The sequence below is a fragment of the Mustela nigripes genome, chromosome 8, assembly GCF_022355385.1.
Source record: "Mustela nigripes isolate SB6536 chromosome 8, MUSNIG.SB6536, whole genome shotgun sequence".
Taxonomy (NCBI): Eukaryota; Metazoa; Chordata; class Mammalia; order Carnivora; family Mustelidae; genus Mustela; species Mustela nigripes.
Genome location: NC_081564.1, coordinates 585,682 through 607,832, shown reverse-complemented (window position 1 = coordinate 607,832; position 22,151 = coordinate 585,682). Strand labels below are relative to the sequence as shown.

At 64.4% G+C, this 22,151-nt stretch overlaps 1 protein-coding gene across 10 annotated transcripts in view; it reads left to right on the top strand.

Moving 5' to 3' along the window:
- The window catches only part of FBRSL1 (fibrosin like 1), a 78,001-nt gene that overhangs the window by 12,485 nt on the left and 43,365 nt on the right, over nt 1–22,151 (top strand). For 9 of the 10 annotated variants that reach the window (XR_009405839.1, XR_009405838.1, XM_059408135.1 and 6 more), the window contains exons 2-4: nt 4,289–4,489; nt 17,813–17,917; nt 19,911–19,946. Coding sequence is in view for 8 of the 10 variants with exons in the window: in XM_059408135.1 (XP_059264118.1) it covers nt 4,289–4,489; nt 17,813–17,917; nt 19,911–19,946 (342 nt within the window). In the remaining 2 variants the exon portion in view is untranslated. Of the gene's footprint in view, nt 1–4,288; nt 4,490–5,362; nt 7,992–17,812; nt 17,918–19,910; nt 19,947–22,151 lie in introns of those variants that run through there. The other variant, XM_059408142.1, reaches the window with a different exon arrangement.

Sequence of the window (22,151 nt, the reverse complement as noted above, 5' to 3'; positions counted from 1 at the left end):
AGCGTGGATCCCCTAGCAGCCCGCCGAGCGTCCCCCCCAAGTCCAACGCCAGCCCACCACTGCCCCACTCCGTGGGGGTCTGCTCCAAGTCCCGCCCTGGCCTCTTGGGGGCAGGCACTGCTCTTGCGGCCCTGCTGCACCCGGAGTGTCCAGCATGGTCTGGACACAGCCGCTGCCCCAGTCTACAGATGAGGAGACCATGCCTACCCAGAGGCCCCGTGGTCCAGGCAGAGCTGTGCCTGGGACCCGGGGCCAGCGCCCCACCCTGCTGGCTCAGTGGGGGCGGAACTGGGGCGGAGTGTGCCTGAGCTAGGGTGAGCCCCCAGAACGGGCCTAGGCTCACACGGGGTCAGCATCACAAGTGAAGGCCAGCCCCAGCCCTGGTGTGCTGGAGAGGGCCAGCCGGCCACGTCCCGGCGGTACCCCTGTGGCAGGAACTGTTGAATCCTGTGACCAAGAGCCCCTTGGGTGCACAGTCTCGGGGCTGCTCCATGAAGCCCCCATCATTCTCAAGGCAGTGACTGGGCAGAGGCGGCTGCCTCTGGGTCCCGGTACACAAAGCCTTTTGCCCACCTGAGCCAGGAGAGGGCCCATGGGGTGGCTGTCACTCCATGCCACAGGGCCCAGGCCTGTTGCCTGCTGGCTCATGCTGTGCTGGGCCGTGGGCAAACAGCTTCCCAGCTCCCCCACTCTTCCAGATGCTGGAGCTCTTGCCCTGGGGCCAGGATGCCACTGGGCTGAGTCCAGGGCAGGAGACAGCCCAGTCACTGATATTTCAAGGGTTCAAACAGTCTCGGGTTTTTGTTTGTTTAAAAAAAAAAAAGAAAAAAAAAGATATAACAGGTTTACAGAAAATGTGCTGCATTGGATGATTCGTGGTTGACTGATGCATACTTTGGGTGAAAGATGTGTTTGGAGGTGTCTGGAGAAGGGGCCTGGGGTGCCCGGAGGCCCTTCCAGAAGCTGCAGAGGAGCTGCGGCAGGGCCTAGAGGGAGGCCCTTGTGGAGCCCAATGCCTGGCCTGGCCTGGTCGGCCACTGGAGGTTCACCGGGCCTGGCTGTGCGGCGTGTCCGGCCTGCCGTCTGTCCCCTCTGTTCTGTTTGTCATGATTACAAGTGCTCGTTAGAAAGATCGCTCTGGCCCAGCCAGTTGTCCCGCGGGCAGGGCTGTTCCCACGGTTCCTGGTTAGTATCTACTGGCACTTCTGATCACATACACCACCAGCCAGGCCTGTTCTCGCTCCAGGGCTCACACGTGGGGCTTCAGGGCCTGTCCCCCAGGCTAGAAACCATTTCTGTGATTTTACCTGCTCAGGAGGCCTCAGAACAGTGGCTCTCTCTCAGAGAGTGGGGCTCACTCCGCAGGGACTCAGAGGCCTGTGTTGTGTAGTCTGGAGCACCGGACGCTCGCTCGTTGCGGAGGGAGGGGCCATGGGCATCTGGGGAGAGAGGACAGGCGGCCTTCTGTGGCAGTACGTGGGTCTAGGTGGCCCTGGCAGGGTGCTTGGTGTGTGTGGCCTGGGGCCTGGGAGTCCATACAGTGTGGCGGCAGCACTGAGATGCCCATCCTGTTGGTGCACGCCAGGAGTTGGGGGGTGCGCATGTGTGTGTCCGGGCACGGCGGGGCGCCTCAGCCTCCCACCTCGTGACCACGCCCACGTGGCAGGGCCAGTGTCCCCCAGGGGCCCAGACACGGGGTTCGATGTTCTGGGTCCCCATGAGCATGTTTCTGGAGGCCGTTAGCATGGAAGTCCGAGAGGTGATCTGTGTGGTGGGGGAGGCTGGTGGGGGCCTTCTCTGTCCCCTGGGGGCCTGAGTAGAAGGAAAAGCCAGACCCTCCCCCAGGGTGGAGAGCGTGCCTCCTGCCTGGCCCCTGGAGCAGGTACCAGGTTTGTCTGGCCCCCAGAAGAGCTGTACCCACAGCAGGTCGGGGGGCCTCCAGGCTCCATGCTTGGCAGTCGCTTCCTCGGAGGGAGACTCTCTGTGTGTGGGCGTCCTGCTTCTCCGTCTATGCAAACCCCTGGCCAGCCTGCCTTTGACAGTGTGTCGCTCTGGTTGGTCTCTGCAGACTGCTGCCTACCATCTGCCCCAGCGACCCTGTGTGCTGGGCTGGGCCCTGCAGTTGGGTGGCAGCTTCCTGGTGGAGAGCTCCGGACCGTGGGGGCCTGTATGGGAGGGAACAGCCTGTGAGCAGCCAGCCCTCCCCTGTAGGCAGGGCAGGGAACTCGTGTGAGGGGCGGGGCCCCCGTGTGTCCTGTGGCGTGCCCGCATGGGCAGAGTGAGCTGCGGTCCTCGGGACTTGCTCATCACTGGAGGGACTGCCTCGTCTCGTCTTTCTGCCCCGGGGAGGCCTGTGGCCACGTGCTGACCAGTGGAGCCCGGGAGGCAGACGCAAGAGAGGGAGGGGCGGGAGCTACTCCCCGTCTCAGGGCATTTGCACTTGCTCCTCCTCTGGAGGTTCCAGCCTTGCCCAGGAGTCCTCCCTGAGATGTTCGGCGTCTCAGCTGGGGCTGCCCTGCTGTCCTGAGTTTATGTCGGGGGGTGGGGGTGCACCCCAGAGTGTGGAATCAACCTGATGCCCAGAGGCACGGCAGGAGCCAGGGTTCCATTATCAGGGTTGGGGAGCGGCCCCTTTGGCCTGAGACGAGCTGGGGCTCTGAGGAGTTCAGTGTGGGCATGAAGGCGTCTGACTGGGACTACTCATTACTGCATGAGGCTGCAGAAATGCCACAGCCTGTGGATGTCCCTGGGGTCTGCTGTCCCAGACAGCGGGCGCAGAGAAGGGTCTCTCCCAGGTCCGAGGAGTTAGGAGCCACTTGCTGCCTGCCACAAGCCTGTGGAGCTTAGGGCAGAGCCTTGGCACAGGCCAAGCTGGTCACCAGACTTTAGGAGGGCTCCCAGCCTTGCGGGTGCCCCAGGACAGGCACCACGGCCAGCCCCGCTCCCTTCCCCCTGCTCCTCAGTGAGCCATGGGACCGCGTGGGGATGAACCCCGTCCCTCCTTACTGTCCCCTCAGAGGGGAGGGGCTCTGACGGGGCCGGCCTGCATCTGTGTGGTTGGGGCTGTGGGCCCCCGGGAGAACCTGGGAGTGCGGAATGTCCCACGCTAAGCGTGGCGTCCGCGGCTGCCTCTGCCCCCAGCCCAGGCTGTGGCGTCACACACAGCAGGACAGTCCCAGGGGCTGCCGTGCGTGGAAGGGCAGCTCTAGTCTGGCCAGCTGGGCTGGTTTCCCGCACTAGTTCTGGGGATTGTGGGCCCCTCTCACCAGCCAGGAGGCAGCGTGTGGCTCGAAGTTGGGAGGACCTCCCCTGCCGCGCGCAGCATGTCCCCGTCTACACTGGGGCTTTGGTTCTCCTGCCACCCGCCCAGGTGGCCTGAGGCCTGGCTGGGGCCACATGCCCACCTGAGCACAGAGGCCAGCCTTGAAGAGGCTGCCACAGTCACCCCGCAGGTTCTCAGGAAGCACTGCCTGTGGGGCTGTGAGGATATCACCTGGGATATGGGGGCACGTCAGCCAGGGGCATCACCTTCATGCTGCCTTCCTCCCTGCCTCGGGTGATGCTTTCAGAATCTTCTGGGTCCCTTCCAGTGAGTTCTTGCCTCTTCCTCAGCAGCCAGGTGGAGATGGCAGCTCTTACCGACCCCATGGACCCAGGTGTGAGGCTGGTGGGTGACACTGCGCCTGCTCAGCACCGCGGGGGCAGGCTCTCCCGGGCCTCGGGCTCGCTGGCAGGACCAGCTCTTCGCTCGGGGCGGTGGGGACCCCACTGCTGCGACTGGCATCGGCACAGTAGCCCCTGCTCCGTAAATCCCCGCTGGGTGTCCCTCCCTGTTCTAGGGCAGGGCTCCAGGGTCCCTGAGCTCTGTGTATCTGGCCGAGTCAGGGGCTGGTTCCCCAGCACAGGCTTCCACAGTGTCTGCATGCCTGGCTGCGTGCAGTTGGGCAGTAGACCCCGGGGGGCTCCGGACCCGGGGACAGTGGTCAGCTGCTGTGGCAGCAGCCATCAGCTCAGGAGTCCAAGCAGCACCCCTAGGAGGGCCAGTGCAGCACCTGCTCCATTTTGGGCCACAGATTGGGGGCCATTTGGAAGCTTAAGCCCTGGTGTAACTTTGTTTCTACGACATCATCCTCTGAGCTCCCCAGTCCTGATAGCCCCCGGGCAGGGTGAGTACCTCAGGTAGACGCTGTCACATGCCTAGGGACCCGCCCTCGGAGCACAGCACAGTCTTGCATGGTGTCACCAAGGTCACTGCCAGTTAACCAGCTTTGTCCTTCATCCCTCACAGAAGGACATGGCCCTGAAGCCACATGAGCGGAAGGAGAAATGGGAACGTCGCCTTGCCAAGAAGCCCCGTGAGTCCGAAAACTGCCCGTCTGCAGAACCAAGTGAGAATGGGCGTCCCCTGGAGATTGGCAGCCCCGAGCAGGACCTGGAGCCTGCCTGTGACCGTGGGAAGAAGAAGGTCCCACTGCAGCCCACCAAGCAGGTGAGCGCTGGGCCCTGCCACACTTAGAACCACGGGCTTCTGTGCCCTCTCCCCTGGGTGCCCTCGGGGCCACACCAACACCTGGACACCACCGTCGGCATCTGGGCCTGCCTGGCAACCTGCTCCTTCGTTGTTGGGCATGGGGTACGCGGCCCATGTGGACTGGGGCCCGAGGTAGCCGCTCGCCGTGAGCCCAGATCCTGAGCAGACAGAAGACCTTCCCCCGGTGGGTGACACAGCCAGAGAGGCCAGGCTGGGAGCCCAAGGATGGGGGTGGGGGTGTGTGTGCTTGGGGCAGGAGGGTGCAACTGCTGGTAGGCCGGCCCCGTTGCCCCGTTGCGTCTGTCAGGCTCCGCCGACCACGGGGTGTCCAGGGTGTCTGTAACGCGTGGGGGCCGGGCTCTGCACCAGGTGTTTTCCATCTGCTAACCTTCTGTAGAATGCAGCACATCTTTTGGTGGGGGTCATGTGACTGGTGGTCAGGGGTCCCGGTACAGAGAGCAGCCCACCCCAGGGGCCTCCCTCCACAGCGGCTGGGAGCCGAGTCCTTGGTGGCGGGGGAGGGGGCATCCTTGCTGTCACCAGAGCCCAGCTGGGATCGGGTGGGGAGACTGGGACCAGGGGACACTCTCCCAGAGCGTGGGGCTCTCTCCCAGGTGCCGGCTCAGCCCTACACTGCTTTCCTCCTCAGGGACTCGCTGGTTTGCGCCTTCTTCTCAGAGAGGGGTTCTTCTTGGTGTTTCACACTCCACTTTCAGCTCCCTTGGGGATGGGACTGCTGGAGAGGGGGCAGCATGTCTCAGGGGCCCGGGCTGGTTGGGGGGTCTGCAGGCACACCTGCCCAGGTGGACACGTGCTCTTTCTTCCATGCAGGTGTGCTCCCCAGAAGGGGGGCCGCTCCCAGCCAACCACTGGGACCAGAACGGCCCGGCCCAGCACCAGCAGCAGCTCCAGCCCAGCCAGCCCCAGGGGTCACTCCCAGCCCCGTGTCAGCGCTGCCAGCCCCGTCGGGCTCTCCCGGACCCCGGGCAGCCCTGCCAGCCCCAGCGGCCACTCCCGGGTCAGCGCCGCTGGCCCCAGCGGTCACTTCTGGGCCCAAGACAGCCCTGCCAGCCCCGGCGGTCACTTCTGGGCCCAGGTCAGCCCTGCCGGCCCCAGCGGCTGCTTCCAGCCCCAGATCAGCACTGCCGGCCCCAGCAGTCACTCCTGGCTCAGCCTTGCCGGCCACGATGGGCGCTCCTAGGCCCTAGGCACCGCTGCCGGCGTCTGCGCTCCCTGCTGGCGCCGTGGCAACGCTGCCGGCCCCTGCGCTCCCTGCTGGCGCCGTGGCACCGCTGCCGGCCCCTGCGCTCCCTCCTGGCCCCATGTCCCCTCTGCCGGCCCCTGCGCTCCCTCCTGGCCCTCTGGCACCGCTGCTGGCCCGTGCGGTCGTGGGTGGCCCCCTGTCTTCGTGGCCAGCCCAGCAGGGCATCCTCAGGACAGCGGTGCCGGCCCCCACAGTCACTCCTCCTGCTGCGTCCACGCCGCCGGCCCGCCAGCTCACTCTCAGGCCAGTGCTGCTGCCCACGGCGGGCTCTCTTAGCCCCCTGCCAGCCCCGGAGGTCCCTCCTAGGCCAACCTAGCCGCCCCCAGGGGTCCCTGCTGGGCCTCAGTCAGCCCCAGCAATTAGTTGAAGCCCCAGAGCACCCTGGCCCCGCAAAACCTTCACTGCTGGGCCCTGGACAGCCGTGCCAACAAAAGCGGCCACTCATGGGCCCGGAACAGCCTCACCCGCCCAAGCGGCCACTCCTGGGCCCAGAACAGCCCTGCCGACGAAAGCGGCCCCTCCTGCGCCCAGAGCAGCCCTGCCAGCCCTTGCAGTCCCTTCTGGGCCCCAGCCAGCCCTGCAAACCCCAGCCGTTACTCCCCATCCCTGAGCGCCCTTCACTCCTGGGCCGGCCCGCCCCGCCCCGTCGGCCCCTCCTGGGGCCCCCGAGCCAGCCGCGGCGGTCGCTGCTGGACCTGGTTCGGGCCCGTCCGCCGCAGCTCTCACTCCTGGCGCTGGGCCGTCCCTGCAGGCTCCTGAGGTCACGACGGACTCGGTCCTCCACCCCTGCGGTGGCCCGCCAGGCCCCGTCTGTGAGTCCTGGAGCCTGAGTGATGCCCATTTCCTAGGCCTGGGTGTGGCCGTGCTGGGCGGACATGCTGCCGCACTGGCCAGAGGCCTTCTCCAGGCAGGCCGGGCTGTTTGCGGCTGGAAACTGTGGCTCAGCAGAGGCAGCCCCCGGCAGGGCTGCTGCCAGGGGGAGGCCCGCCTGCACCAGGAAGAGAGGACCCCCAGCATCTCCCCACCTCCCTGCCATGCCTGCCCCCGTCGTGCCCGCTACTTTGGGACGCGCACACTCCTAGGAGAGTGGACACGGCTGCCCCCAAGGGCTTGGGGTTGTCGGAGGGGTTCCTCAGTGTCTCGCTGTGCCTCATGAGTGCCCGTGTGTCCTTGTACATCAGTCTGTGAACGCCTCCCCCCCCCCCGCCCTGTGTGATAGGCTACAAGTGTGTGTGTGTGTGTGTGTGAGTGTGTGCGTGCACGTATGTGGGGTGTGTGTGTACGTGCTGTGGGGGTGTGCCAGCTGCAGGCCTTGTGCCCTGGGGCCCTGACCCATGTGGCCAGCGTGCATTCCGTGCTCTGAGGCAGAATGTGGGCCCCACTGGAGCCAGGCTGCAGGTCCTGCTCACCTCCCCTCTGGCAAAGGGCAGCGATGCATGTCCATCCCCAGTGTTCTGTGAATGCAGGGAGGGGACATGGGGGGCACTCGGGGCTGTCTGTGGCCACGTAGGAGCTGCTGGTGACAGGAGGGTGCCCCCCCAACTCCGCCTCCACCCCAGTGGCTAGGCACTGAAGCAGAGGCCGAGTCTCCTGTCTCCCTAGCTCTGGACCAGGAGGGTCAGGGCTGTTCTCAGAATGCCTCCTCCTGGCCTCCCACCCAGCCCACGCAGCTTCCTGGCTGTTGCCCCCCCAGGACGTTCCCCGTCGGGACGGACCTCACACTACAGGGCTTTCTCTGCCCTCCGCCCATCCCACGCCTGAGCTCGGGGGTCACCCATTCCTCACCCCAGACCTCTGGCTCAGGGCAGTCCCACACTGGTGCTCCTGGAGTTCTGGGAATGAGGCAAGGCGTTCACTTCTGACCCTCCAGAGCAGGAGGGTCTCTGGGGGAGGGAGCAGCAGCTCCTGGGGTTTGCCCTGGCCAGGCTCCGGACACCCTTTGTGTGCCTAGTCTCTCTGAGCCGCGACGGCCACTCCAGTGCTGATCCCGATTATGGAGGCTGGGAGGCACACCCCCTCCATCCCATTTGCTCATGAGGACACTGGCTCTCCGGGGTCCCCACTGGCTGGGTGTGGGGGCCGCCCAGCACCCAAAGCAGGGCTTACGGGCATCTGGTCCTCACCCAGGGTCTCCCAGAAACGCGGGGCTTATTTTTCTGATTAAAGAAAATAAAAAGTGCCGTGCCATTATTTTTATGACCGCATCAGTGAGTGTGTGTCATACGTGAAGTGATTTATTCCGACAAGTGGTTTTCTACGCGTCTGGACCTGCCCCCTGATCGCTGCGTTCCCACTGAGCAGCAGGAGAGCAGCCTAGGGATGGGGCTGCCCAGGGAGGGGTGCGCAGCCTTGGCACGGCTCATGCTGTGTGCTGTGTGTTCAGGGGGGCTGTGCTCGCCACAGTCCCCCAGCAGACCGTCTCAGCAAGCCCCCACATCTCTGCCCTGTTCCTCGGAGCCACTGCTCAGGAAGGGGTCTCTTTCTAGGTGTCGCAGAAGGTGCCTCAGAATTGTCCCAGATTCCTGACACTCCCAGCGTCCCCTCCCTCCTGTTGACCTGAGGGGGGCAGTGTTGGGATCTCTGTCTTCTGGGTCCTATGCAGGCTCGTGGGTGGGCAAGGCGGGTGCCAACGGGCACAGCTGCTGCCTTTCTAGGCCCTCCTGCTCTGGGAATGTGGCCCTGGCACGTGAGTGCCTAAGTGGGGGAAGCAGAGCTAGTAGAATGCTGGTCTGCGGGAGGGAGGGAGACCGAGTCCCCTGGGCTGGGCCCAACCCCTCCGATCTGGAACGGCTCCACTGTGAGTGAGCCCCACGGTGCCCTTGGGCCCCGCTCTTCCTTGCCTGCTTACTTGCTGAACCATCTGATCCCAGAGGGGTCCCCTGGAGCTCCTGCTACCCTTGGGTTCAAAGTGACAGGATCCTGAAGGGGAGGGCACTTTGGGGAGACACCCAAAGTTGCTGTTGGGAGACTAGACCAGGTGTGCCACGTCCTGGGGGGGCGGGGACGGGAGGGGGTTGCTGCCACCTTCTGCTGCAAGGAGATGAGGGTTTTGTGTGGCCAGATCTTGGAGGTTTCTGAGAGCATCTGGTGATACGGGTTTTTCTGTGTTTTTGGAGATTTTTGAAATGATGGTGGCTCCTTCCAATGTCATCAACCACCTTACTGGCTAAAGGACACGGCTGTGTGGGACCTGTGTGGCCTGGGGTAGAGGCTTGGGCCCTGGCAGCTCACGTGGCCCCAAGGCCAGAGGTGTGGGGGATGGTCCGCCCTGTGGTGGGTAGACTGGGGGAAGCTTGGCCGAAAGTTGGGCGTAGGTTGAGTCCATGGGGGCGCTGTGGGTCCGAGGGAGGCCCAGGGTTGCTCTAGGCGACTCCCTGTATGGAGACAGGAGCCTGGGTGCAGTGCTCTGTGGGGGTCTCCCTCCGAGCCCTACAGCCCGCCCCACGTAAGCCCCCTGCCTCCACCTCCCCATCTGCGATGGGGCCCTGAGGAGAACATGCCTGGCCCCTGCCAGGCCAGTGCGGAGCAAGGACAGTGCTGGTGGGTGTGGTTGTTCGCTGGGAGAAAGGAGACTTCCTACCAGGAAGGTAGGGTAGCCCCGGGAGCGCAGGGGTCCAGACACGGGGACAGACCTGGTGGGCCTCCCCCGGCGCTCTGCAGACACAGCCAGTCCAGCGTTCCTGGGAGGAGCTTGTCCGTGCCACGCACACAACCGAGCGTGTGCGCCTCTGCCGAGCGGCGGTGCTCCACGAGCAGGCTCAGGGCTCGGATGACTGCCGGGGTGACTGTCCTGCCCTCTCACGTGGAGGGCCCAGGGAGGAGGAGCCCCTGGACTGCCCCCTCACTCGCTGACCGAGGATACTACGAGCACCTCCGTGAACGGGCTGCTCCTGGCACGGAAGAGGCATCCTGGAACTCTGTTCTCACAGACGCTTAGCGTGTCACAGAGGCCGAGGTACATCCGGGCGACACCGCTGCCTGGCCCTCCCGGCCTGGCCCGAGGCTGCAGTGACCATATGGCCATGCAGCCTGCCCACACCAGGGGGCTTTAAGGGAGGCGGTGGCCACGTCCCACTGTCCGCTTTGCTTGGGGGGGTTTGGCAGGAACCCCACCCCAGGGCCAGGGTTGGGAGACCACCAGCCTCCCCGTGCAAACATTGTCTGAGCCTGCAGGTGCAGCTGAACGGTGGTGCTGCCGGGGGGTCATGGTGAGAGCCACACACAGCTGGGGACACTCGTGGCCATGCTGAAATTCAAGAACAGGAGGCAAAATTGGTATCAAACGTCCCACGTTCAAAGTGCTCTCTCGGGGACATTCCCCCTCTCCGCAGAGCAAGTCTTGGGAACGTGCTGTGTCTCACTCTTCTCCACTCAGACCCACCATTCATGGGCTCCGTAACGACGTGGCTGCTGGCCTGTGGCGTGTGGAGGGGCCACAGTGACCTGCCTCCACTGGTCTCTCCTCACTCGTGGCTCTTGCTGGCTGGCTCGTACCTCACGCTCAGCCAACCTGTGGCTTGAATCCCTGCCAGCCCGCAGAGCTGAGCGGGCCAGCCCCGAAGCTCCCCTCGGATGCCACAGCCCCAGCACCGAGCACGAACAGGCCGGAAGACGTGCGCTGAGCCTCCCCCGGCCTCGGGAGAGCTGGCATCTGCCCAGATGATGGGCCGGAGACAGGCAGCCGCCTTTCCCTGCTCCCTGCCGCCATGTGAGGCTGGTCCTTGGCTTCCACCTTCTAAATGTCTCTCCGAGTGAGATCTCGTTAGAGAATAATTCTGAGGAAATGGCCATCAAAATTCATCGTCTGCGCTCACAGTCACACTCCAGTGTCCGTGCTGGAGGAGGACACAGGTCTGAGGCCGGTCACCGCCAGAAACTGGAGATGACGGACCAGAGGAAGGAATGAGGCCAACAAGAGTGGGCATTCCCGGACCGGGAAGCCCTGCAGACACGGCCAAGGCCAGGAGTTGTTTCTTTGAAGGCACCAGCTACACAGCCGCGGCTGGATGGGTGAAGAGTAAAGGTCCCCAGCGACCAGGGTCGCGCCGCAGGCGTCCGGACAGGCCTGGGCCGTCGCCGTGTGAGGGGGCAGGCTGCCGGCAGATCCACTCCGAGCCCACAGACTGAAACGAAGCAGACGCCTGGGTGGTCCCTTACCTGTGGAGGAAGTGAGCTCCGCGATGTGGCCGTGGCCGTGGCCGCACCCGCCAGCACCTCGGTCTGTGTCGCAGTGCCTGCCAGAAGGCCGACCTCCTGCCACAGGCCCCAGGGGCTGGCCACACCCAGGACGTTTTCCGACCACGAGGAGGCGGCAGCTAGGTCGCCCTGCACTCACACCAGGCAGCTCTGCTCCCGCGGCCGATGCCCGTGTCCTTGAGGCTCCCCTGGCAGGCCGTGGTGGTGGCAGCCACTGGCCTCCCGGGCTCTGTCCCCTGCCATCTGCGGTGGCGAGGTTCCTCTGCAGAGCCCATTTGAGCATATCCTCCCCCTCTGCCCTCAGTAAAGTCCGATTCTTGGTGCCCTGAGTCCCCCTCCTGTCCTGGCATGTCTGCCTTCTGGCCGACTGACGACCCTGGAGGCTCGGCATCCGGCTCCTCCAGGCACCTCGCGCCGCGGGCAGCTGCGTTCGCTCACGGCCAGGCCGCACGACCCTGGGCCTGGCGGAGGCCGGTGCTGGGGGAGGCCGCTGGGGGGGCTGCCGTCCGTGCTGTCCGTCAGATGGGGCGTCCGCAGTGTCTCCCATGCAGGCCCAGGCCCTGCGCGTGCGGGGTTCGTCCTTGCGGCTGCCCTAGTTCTCTCGCTCGTACCACAGGCATCTCTAGCCTCCGTGCCGGACCCTCTCATGTCCCCTGCTGGGCGGCCTCCCCAGCAGCAGGCTGGGTCTCAGGTGCTGGGGCAGGGCTGCTGCAAGCCCCGAGCTCCCACCCCAGACCCGGCGCTCACAGGAACCGAGTGGCGCGCCCTGCATGGCGGGTCGGGGCGGGGGGCTTCAGTGCAGGCGCTGTTGCAAGGGTGGAGGAGAGATGGGCTGTAGGGTGGCAGGCACCCGCCGCCCCCTAGGCCCCACCTGCCAGGTCATCGCAGCCCGGCCCCGGAGGGAAGCACTCAGCGTCCAGTATGAGCTTCGGGTCACTGCTCGTCTGGGCCCGGGATGCAGCAGGGTACAGGACAGAGACAGTCCCTGCCTTCACGAAGTTTAGAGAACGGTGGGGAAGACAGGTGTGCAACGGGTGTTGGGATTTCGAGGTACCCACGGGCGGGCCTACAATGGGAGAAGCTCCCATAGATGAGGGCTCAGGGAGCCTCTCCCAGCATGCCCAGGGACAAGCCCCTGGCACTCTGGTGGGGGGGCAAGCGCCTGGCATTCCTGGGGGTGGTGGCCGAGAACCTGGCACTCCGGTGAGGGACGAGCGCTTGGCACTCCAGTGGGGGGAACGGCCGAGCACCTGGCACTCCCGGGGGAGGGCAAGCGCCTGGCTTTCCCAAGGGTGGGGGCGCTGGACAGGCGCCACTGGGGGTCGTCAGCAGTGCAGGGCGTGAGCTGGTGGATGTTTTTAAGAACTTGTGCTGGTGGCCAACATTCAGGCCAGCCGCTCCGTGTGGGCAGCCGCCGAGCAGGAGACTTCTGCTGTACAAGAAGCTTCTTGGTGGCTTAAATCAGGTCATTAGCTTCTAGAAAGATGGGGACATCTCCCGAGCAGGTGACGGAGGCTGGATGGAGCCCAGAGGGCCCCGCACCAGCCCACTCCGATAGAGTTCTGGGGGCCGGACAAGGCGGCTCGTCTTGTTCCGTTAGCAAGGGGGGCCACATCCAAGCACAGACCGGGACCTCCCACAGCTTGTGTCCCCTGGAGCCTGCTGGCCATGCAGCTGCTCGGGTAGTGGCCTCAATGGCATCCCCTATCAGCTGCGGTGCTTCGTGCATCTGTCCGTCATCCTCCCAGCCGTCATCCGCCCAGCAACCTGTATGAGTCTCCTGAAGAGCAGGGACGGCCAGCCTTGGAGGGCTGCGGTCTGCGCCTGGGTGCTGGGTTGTCTTGGGAATGCTCACACTGCCTGAGCCCCCTTCACGGTGCCAGACCGCAGTCAGGGACCGGCTTTTCACATGATGCTGGAGACAGACACACCGACACGTGATCCTATGTCACGTTCAGAGGGACACTTGGGGCCCTGGGATCCTGGTCGATGTAGGAGTGGACAGAGGGTTGGGAAGGATTATCTGGAAGAAGCGGGGTCAAGCTTGTAACTCGAGTAGGTGTCAGCCAGCCCAGGGGAGTGGGAGCACCAGGCTCCCCCTGCAGCTGGTTGCACTGGGGCACGCGCCCGGGAATCTCAGCAGCACTGCCCCGCTTCACCGGCAGACCTGCCATCAGTCGGGGGACACCAGCCTGAGAACACCCAAGCTCAGCCATACCCATTTCTCACATTCTAGGAGGGGTGTTGGGGCAGGGGGGCTTTGTCCCACACTCCAGTGCTCACCGGCTCCTGCCTGCCCAAGGGGGTTTGCACTGTCTGCGTGAAGGGCCCCTCCCTGAGCGGGCCTTGCTCTGTGGCCTTGCCCGAAGCCCTGGTGCTCCCTGCCGCAGCCTCTGCCAGGTTCACTGTAGAACCGGGACCTAGAGCACAGGCCTCTGCCAGTCATGGGTTCGGGCGCTGGGGCTTAGAGGGCGGACGCACGGAACAGAACACAGCAATCATATGTCACACTCTCTGCGGTTACGTGCCGTGGGGAGGGCGGCCGTCACACATGCCGCCTGGGATGGGGTGCAGTTTCTGCGGGGTCAGGAGGCCCCACTGAGCCCCAGGGAACTGGGCACCTGTTGCTGGTGGGAAGAGCAAGTAGTAGGGGACCACCAGGCCTGGAGACGCTTCCTGGCAGAGCTGTAGGTTGACGGCCCTGGCCTGGGACGCCGACGCCCAGGGAGTGAGGGGCGTACCGGGCATGGGCCGCCCTGTCTGCCCCGGGACAGCTCCTGGGCCCTTTCTTAGCAGCATCCTCCGGACTGGCCACCCAGTCCCCGCAGCGCCAACACCTCCCACCCCCGTGGCCTGATTACCAAGTGGAAGCACACGTTGCCCGTCTGGGCTGGTGTGCTGGGCGGCCGGCCTGGGAGGTAGATGCTTTCTTCTGGGATGTGCAGTGTGGCCTGGCCTGGAGCGCCCTGCTGTGAGGAGCTCAGGGAAGGACGGCTGTCTTGGGAGGGGGTTCTTCATGGGTGTGTTGCCATGGCCTCAGTGTTCCTGCCAGAGAGCTCAGAGCCCCAGGGTGCTCCTGGTAGGCCCCAGTCGGAGAGTAGCGTCCCTCACCCCATAGAGCCCACAGTCTGACGGCAGTGCTCGGTCCTCCTAGTCTAAGGGAATTCTATCCCCACCTTTCTGAGCACCAGGACCGGACCCTGCCAGATGGAGGCAGTGCCGTACTTCTCCGGATCTCTCAGTCCGAAGGTGAAGTCCCGGCACCCGCCCCCCCAGCCCAAGTCTGAGAGCCGCCTTGCAGGAGCCGACTGTGACAAGAATTTACACGCCAGCGTTCAGACTGTTGGCAGCCGAGCCCAGCTGTGGTGTGTTTACACCGCAGAAGCTATGTGTGCTCCATTTGAGGGCTCCCACTCCCGCATCTGTCTCCGCGGGGCCATTCTCCACTCTTCTGTTGGCCTTCTGACTCGCCTGCACACCTTTCTCTCGGAAGCCCTGGCAGCCCTGTCTTCTTCCCTCTGCTGTCGTCCTGGTACTTGTGGCTGTCTGCCAACCACGTGCCTGTCTCTTCTTCGTAGGCTTCAGGAGGATGGGAATGTGTGTCTGTTGTGTTTGCTGCCCAGAACAGAGCCAGTCCGTAGGCACCCTGTAAGCATTGGGTGGGTGGGCAGGTGGATGGGTAGATGGGTAGATGGACGGACAGGGGGACGAGTGGGCGGATGGACATGTGGGAGGGTAGCTAGACGGGCGGATGGAGGGACAGACAGATGGGTAAGTGGGTGGTGGGGGGGATGGTTGGGTGAGTGAGGAGGCAGGTAGGTGGATGGGTGTGTAGAAGGGTAGAGAGATGGAGGGGTGCATGGGTGGAGCTGGATGAGTGGATGGACCACAAGGCCCAGTGGTGGGCACAGGGGCTCCCGCCTCCCAGGGCAATCAGGGCACCCTCTGGCCCTGGACATGGACTTGAAGGCCCCAGCGACTCCGGTCTCATCTCTCGGGCTGCAGCCGGCAGCAGAGGTGCCGTCTCTGATCCCACCCCTGGCTTAGCTGGCCAGCAATATTTCTGAGCAGCTAGGGGAGCAGATGGGGCTACTGGACAGCCGAACCCCAGCTTGAGCTGTTTGGGGTTGTGGCCCGCGGACAGAAGTAGGTGACCAGCCAGCCCATTATGCCTGGGATTGGCGTAGTGCCCAAGATGCAGGACTCAGTTTTATAGGACTTTCTGGGAAATGGGGCTTTCAGAGCCAAAACTGGCCTCGTGAGAAAGGGTGACAGACCCCAGCCTGCCCCACCTGCAGGGCACTGCTGAGGGGTCGGTCTGAGGCTTCCTTTCTGGGGCCCAGCTCAGAGAGGAGACCGGCTGCTTATGTGCATCCGGGGAATGTGGTGCCCTCCCCCTTCCAGTTGAGCCGTGTGAGGTCGTCCTGTAGTCCTTCTGTCTCCTCTCCTCTTACCGGGTAAACTTGTTCAGTCAACAGTCTTCCCCACAGTGCACGCTAGTCTGCACTGGTCCTTCCCTGGACCTGTGGTTTCTCTGGGTCTAGCTTTTCTCTCCTGGGACAGGGACCCTGCCCTGGGCTCAGGCTGAGCTTCTGTCCCCCAGCAGTGACTGTGTGGAGCTCTTGAGGGTGAGGACTAATGGTCACAGACATAATCTCCACCGGAGCTGCAGCAGAATCTCCCAGAGGGCCTGCTGACACAGGGTTTGAGCTTCAAATTCAGCAAGCCTGGGGTGGGTTCGTGTCCTGAACAAGTCCCCGGGTGCTGCTGCTGCAGCCGGCCCAGCGACCCTGCTTTGAGAAGCACTGGACTGTAGCTCTCGGTTTCTTAGGCTTCCCCCAGCGAGGCAGGAAGGAAGGTCCCCCATGCCCCAGTTTTCTCCACTTTGGGGAAGGGTTGTTGTGGGGTCCGGAGCTGGGGGAGCCCGCAGGTAACAACAGTGACACCTGGTGGCTTCTTGGGGCTGGCCCAGGGCTCAGGCAGACAGAACCACATCACACACACGTGCACACACGGGGTCACACGCACACCTAAGCATGCACACATGCATTGCAGCACACCCGCACACACATGCGTGCACACACACAGCGCCACACGCACGCACACACTGCGTCACACGCACCCACGTGCGTGCACACGCACCCGCTGCAGCACACGCGCGTGCACACACAGTCGCACGCACATATGCACGCACGCACGCGCGCACACGTACACACACTGCAGCCCACGCGCGCATCCCGTCACATGTGAGGGACTTGGTGGCCTCCCATTTCACAGGTGAGGAAGCTGAGACTTGGAGAGTCAGGAGAGGCCGCACTGGTCAGGGTCTGTACATGGAGTGCCCAACCAAGTAGGAAGGAGCACAGGAGGCAGGGGTCCCCAAGGCCCTGGATGTGGGGCCAGGACCCTGCCCCTAGCCTGCCTTGGAGAAGGAGGGTGGCGCGGAGACCTGGGCTCTCCTGAAGCCCTAGCACCCGGGACCTTGGACTGGGGATTGTGGGCCCTGGTTCCGTCTTGTCATTTATGCTCTGCTGGCCGACAACCCAGGGCCCATGGCTTTGGGGGCTGTACCCCCATCTTGGGACCTTGGGACCTCTCTGAGGGCTGCCTCGAGAGAGGCTTCTGGCTGAGCCTGCCGTGACATGCACAGGAGCAGGGACCCAGGTCCGCAGGGTGTTTCCCAGGACTAGGAGTGTTCTAGATCATAGCCATTGTGCCTTGTAGACCCGTCTTGACCTTTGGCCCGGTCAGGATCTCCAGGCTGGAGGGTGTTTGAGACAAAAGGGCTGGACGTGGAGGACTGGCTGGAGGCTCCGGACCCGGTCAGACCTCACTGACCCTGGGCATGGGGTGCGTTCTGCGCACTCCTGCACCCGCTGAGCTAGGAGTCTTGGGGACAAAGAGGAGGGCAGGACACCTATACCCCTCGCGGTGTCCCCACGCTGGTGAGGGGTCAGCGGCCACTTGGGTCTGCTCCATGGAAGGGGCCAGGCACACTGACGGGGTGTGGATGGTCCGCAGATGTCCCACACGCTGACAGAGAGGACACAGCTGCGGGATCTGTGGGAACTGTGGGAATTGGGAAGCTGGGCGGTCGGGAGGTGGTGGAACCCTGGACAGAGAGTGGGAGAGCCCAGGACACCTGGGCCACGTGGTTGGGAGTGGTGACTGCAGTTATGTCCCAGTGAAAAGGAAAAAAGAAGCGGGAATTTTGGGTTCACCTAACTTTATGGGCTTGGTTTGGCCGCCTGTAAAGTGGGCACAAGTGTCCGATCTCTTACGGGCTGCTGCGTGAGAGGGGGTGGGGCGCTGGCCGGCATACACTGGAGCAGCAGCCGTGCTTCTAGACGCAGAGCCAAGGCACAGAGAGGTCTAGCGGTGGCCCGGGGTCACACAGTGGGAAGTGGGCGGTCCACACCGGTCTGCGCACACCTGGGACCATGGTGGTGTGGGTGCTGCAGGGGTGGGTGAGCGGCCACCAGCCTGTCCTGGAAGCCTGGTGTCCGGCTCCCTGGTGCAGTGAGATGAGGCCCACCTGCGGCCCACCGGCTCCAGGAAACCAGGGCAGAGCTCACAGCGGCATTATGTCATTGTGTGTCGTCTGCTCTTCTGGGTGTTTCTGCTCCGAGTGGTAAATGGTCAGCTCTGCAGAGCCTTGCCCCGCTGCCCTCGCTCTGGGTCGTGGCCTGGGGCTCAGTGTGGGTGAGCAGGGCAGGGCAGGGCAGGGGTGAGGAGCCTGACCCTGGCCGGGCCCCCGCCCTGCCCCCACAGGCAGAGGGCTTGGGTCTGTGTTTGCTGAGCCTGCCTCTCCCTGTCCCCAGATGAAGGTCACCGCGTCCAGAGGGGGCGACCGCCACAGTGGGGACGACAGCCTCCACGAAGCCACCAGCTCCCGGACGAGCAGTTCTCGGGACCAGCTCAGTGACGTGAGTGCCCCAGCTGCTTTGCTCAGCCAAACACTCCTGCGTCTCTCGGGTGCCCGTTGCCGGCCCCCCGCCCCCGCAGACACCGCGGGCCCACGCTTAGCACCTGAGACTCACTGGGGGCTTTGCCTTTGCAATTAGCATTTTGCCTTCATTAAAACATGATTTTTCGGTAATCAGGACTTCCGCACTAGGAGGGGTTTAAGTGGGGAACCCGGAAGAGGCCCCAGCAGGACCCATGGGGAGGCCCTTGTCCAGCAGGGAGCCTGCCCTCACCCATGGGTGCTGCTGGTAGGGCAGTGGGCGGGGAGCCAGGGCCGTGGTGGGAACAGCGGTGAGCAGTGCTTCTGGCCTGGTGGGCGGGCCTGCTGAGGCCTCTGGGAGCAAGAGCGTTCTGGTCTGGGGACAGACAGTGCCCCAGAGGGCAGCCCCCCACTCCCCAGCCTCGATGACTGGGACAGCACGGGGAGGATTGCACTTGGGATGTGGCCCGCCGTAGGCATGTTGGGTGCCCTCCAGGGCCCCTGGCTCTCCCTGGCCACAGCCACTTGGAGGAGGGGGTAGGTGGGCACAGCAGGGGATTAGGATGGAGACCGGGGTGAGGGGTCCCAGGAGGGAGTGCCTCGGGGTGTTGGGGGGCCCAAGAGGCTTTTGTCTTCCTAACCCCCTGCTGTAGAAGCAGGGAGGCTGGGGGCTGGGTTTCTGGATGATTGAATGGAGGGAGCATCTCTCATTATCATCTCAATAGGGGCCTGGGGGCGGGGTCGGTGCCCCCCCCCCCCCCCCCCCCGCCCCGGAGGAGGGCTAATTGCCTGGCCCAAGCTTGCTGCCACAGGATGGGAAAATAGGCTGGTAATTGTCTGGGGCCGTGGGGCTGCCCTACTTCGGACGCTAATTGCCGGTGGGACACATGAAGATGGATTCTGAGCACATCAGGGACAGCCCTGAGGGCGCACACTTGGAGAGCAGTTACAGCACCCCCCTGCCCCCCCGTGCCCCCGCCGGCAGGGCTTAACAGTGGGCTTCCCAGCCCCGCCAGCCCGCCCGCCAGCATCTGCCTGGGGACGGAAGGGTCCCAGAGCCCCAGCCGAGGCTGGATGGGGTACCGTGTACAGAGCAGAGAATTCCAGACGGCAGTGGGGGACCCTCCCCTACACACACCCCGTGGTCACCCACCGTCCTGGAGGAATCTGCAGCCAGACCACCATTCCCCCCAGCAGGCTCCAGACCCTGGTCCGCAGGCCCTGGACGAGTCTGCGATGGCCCGAGGAGCACTTGCTCGTCACTCACCCTACGCTGCGCCCCGCATCTACCTGCCCCCTCCTGTTTCCCCCAGCCCCCACAGCAGAATGCCCTTCCTCACGCAGCCTCCCGCAGGGCCCAGCTCCTGTTTCTCCTGGCACCAGAGAGCGCTCCACCAAGTGCTGTTGGGGCTTCCTCAAGGGACCTCCAGTGGCCACAGTGTGCCCTGCCATCTTATTTCCAGGGCCCCGAGGTTACCCATCCAGCTCCCCTTCCAAGAAGCCTGCCCTCCTCCCCTGTACCCCCACAACCCTGGGAGGCCGGGAGGCTGGAGGCTGCTGGGTAGGTCGCCCGCCTCCCCTGCGTTCCCGTAGCTGGTGGAACCATGTGTGGAAAGGTGGGACCTGGCTCCGCGAGGGGCCGAGATGGACCTGGGGGCTGAGCCCCTCTCTGAGGCAACATAGCCACTTCGCCCTCCTCTCGGTTGGGCTCGCTCTGCTGGGCTGGACCACGTCTCCGGAGTCTCTCGGGGGAGGTTCCAAACGTGGGTCCCCAGGCACAGGTGGGAGGCTGCTGGGGCTCTGGGCTGCTGTGCTGTACCCTCCCTTGCGGCTTCTGTCCCAGGTCCCAGCCTCGTGCCCCCCACTCCGGTGACCCAGCAGCAGCCCCAGGCCTGGGCCAAGGGGGTGGTCCTCAGAGGAGGGGCCGCCCGGGGGAGCTGTGACTGTCCTGACTGTGCTTCCTTCCCCCGCAGAGCTCCGCGCAGGCGGTGTCGGGCAGAGGCTACTCGGTAAGTCTGCCGCCCCCTCCACTGCGGGCTGGACCCACACATGCCCCTTGCCGCCGCCGCAGCCCCCAGCCGTCTTCAGCGTGTGGTCCCTGCCCCAGCAGCGGGGCTGGGGTGGAGGCCAGCTGGGGCGGAGGCCTGCGGAGACCAGCTGGGAGCATCGCTCAGGGTCTCGCCCCGAGAGAGAACAGTCGGCCCTTGTTGTCTGACTTCCTGAGGACCAGGGGTAGGGAGATGCTCTACCCCAGGTCCTGCCAGGAGGCACTTGGAGTGAAGGGTCCCGGGCACCGAGCAGCAACCCCCCACCCCAGGGACTTGACCCCTCCCACGCCGCGCTCCATGCTCCGCGCTCGGCCTGGGCTCAGGTGTGAGGCTCCCGGGCCCTGTGGCAGGAGGTGCTGGCTTGCTGGGCCTGACCAGGCCGGCTCTGTGGGGGCTACCTCCCTAGCCCTGCCTCCCGCCTCCTGCCCCTGCTTCCTGCCCCTCCCCTCCTCCCACCCCACCCCTACCCCAGCAGCCCCTACCCTTTCCTCGTGACTTCATTTCGTTGCCCCTTAAGCATCAGGAGGGACGTTAATGACGCCATAAAACCCAGAGCCCCATAAAAGCCATTTTTGCAGATTTACAGCCTTTTTTTGGCTCATTGGAGGGTGGGGCCTGGGCTCTGCCCGCCTCATCCTCGCCTCCTGCCTCTGCCCCCAGCCGCTGATTTACTGAGAGCCCCAGAGTCCCAGGCCTGCTGGGCGGCTTCTCTAAATCATATCAGCTTTTTATAGGGTGTGTCATTAACCCACTGACTTTCTGCGTGACGGGACACCCTGCGCCCCTGGGCCTCCCCTGGCCCCTAGCCGCCCTGACCTCAGGGTTGGGTGGGTCAGGTGCCGGGTTTTCAGCGTTGCACCTGGTGGGCTGTAGGCTTCTGGGTGGTGGCCACATCCTGATGCCAGAGGGGTGTCTCCCTGGGGGGGCCCTTCCCTCCTCGGGTCCGGCCACAGCCATGGGTGGCGGCCTGCAGTGCCCCTTCCCCCCACGGGCCGGGTCGTCTCAGCATATCCTCTGCTCCTCGTTGGAGTGGCACTCTCGCTGGGAGTGGTGCCAGCGCTGGGCTCCAGCTGGGGGCAGAGTGCTAGTGCGGGAAGTGGCTGGTGATAACACTTGGTGTGATGCACGTCGGGACAGGGAGAGTGAGGGGACGGTCAGGGGTGTGTGCCAGCCTAAGGGTCCCAGACGGGCGAGGCCCAGGGATGCGCCGATTGGAGCCTCCTTCCGTGTGTGAGTCCCTGGGCAACTGGGGTCTCCCTGCCCCGAGCCTCTTTGCCAGAGCCCCTGCGCGGTCCTTCTGCTTCCAGATCGCATGTGTTATTCATGGTCTTCTCCCCCAAGAGCTCCTTGGAATGTTTCCTGGAGAAAAACCCGTAATTAATGGGCCAGCTGCTTGCAACTTAACCCCCCAAGGCCACTGCACAGGAGTGACAGGTGGTGGCAGGGACGTACCCAGCCTGCTGCTGGGCCATGGCGGTTCCTGCGTGTGCATGCCAGGTGCTGGCAGGAGCAGGTGTGTGCCGGTCCCCAGCCTGAGCAGGTGTGTGTTTCGGTCCCTGGCATGAACAGGCGTGTACATTAGGTCCCTGGCACGAGCAGGAGAGTGTGCTGGTCCCCGGCATGAGCAGGTGTGTGCCGATCCCTGGCATGAGCAAGTATTTGCTGATCCCCAGCATGAGCAGGTGTTTTCTGATCCCCGGCATGAGGTGTGTGCTGATCCCTGACATGAGCAGGTGTTTGCTGACCCCCGGCATGAGCAGGTGTTTGCTAATCCCTGGCATGAGTAGGTGTATACATTAGGTCCTGGTGTGAGCAGGTGTTTGTGCTGGTCCCTGGCATATGCTTGTGGTTGGGTGCTGCAAGGTTCAGGTGGTTGGCCTGGCCATTCCAGAAGCAGAGGTGCCTCTGGCACTGGAGGAGGCGGAACCAACCCCTGTGACCCTCAGCCAGTAGGAACAGAGAGAGTGGGGGCAGGTGGGTGGCCAGGCCCAGGCCTGGGAAGTTCTGTGAGCTCAGCGCCCAGATCTCTGTGTGCACTGGGCCCCCAAGGCTGTCTGTGGCTTCCGGCACTGCCCACCAGAGGCGTGAGGGCTGGGCCAGCTTGACTGGGCAGAGGGGGGCTATGACCCTGCCTCTAAATCCAGGCTTCACCATGGGCGCCCCAGA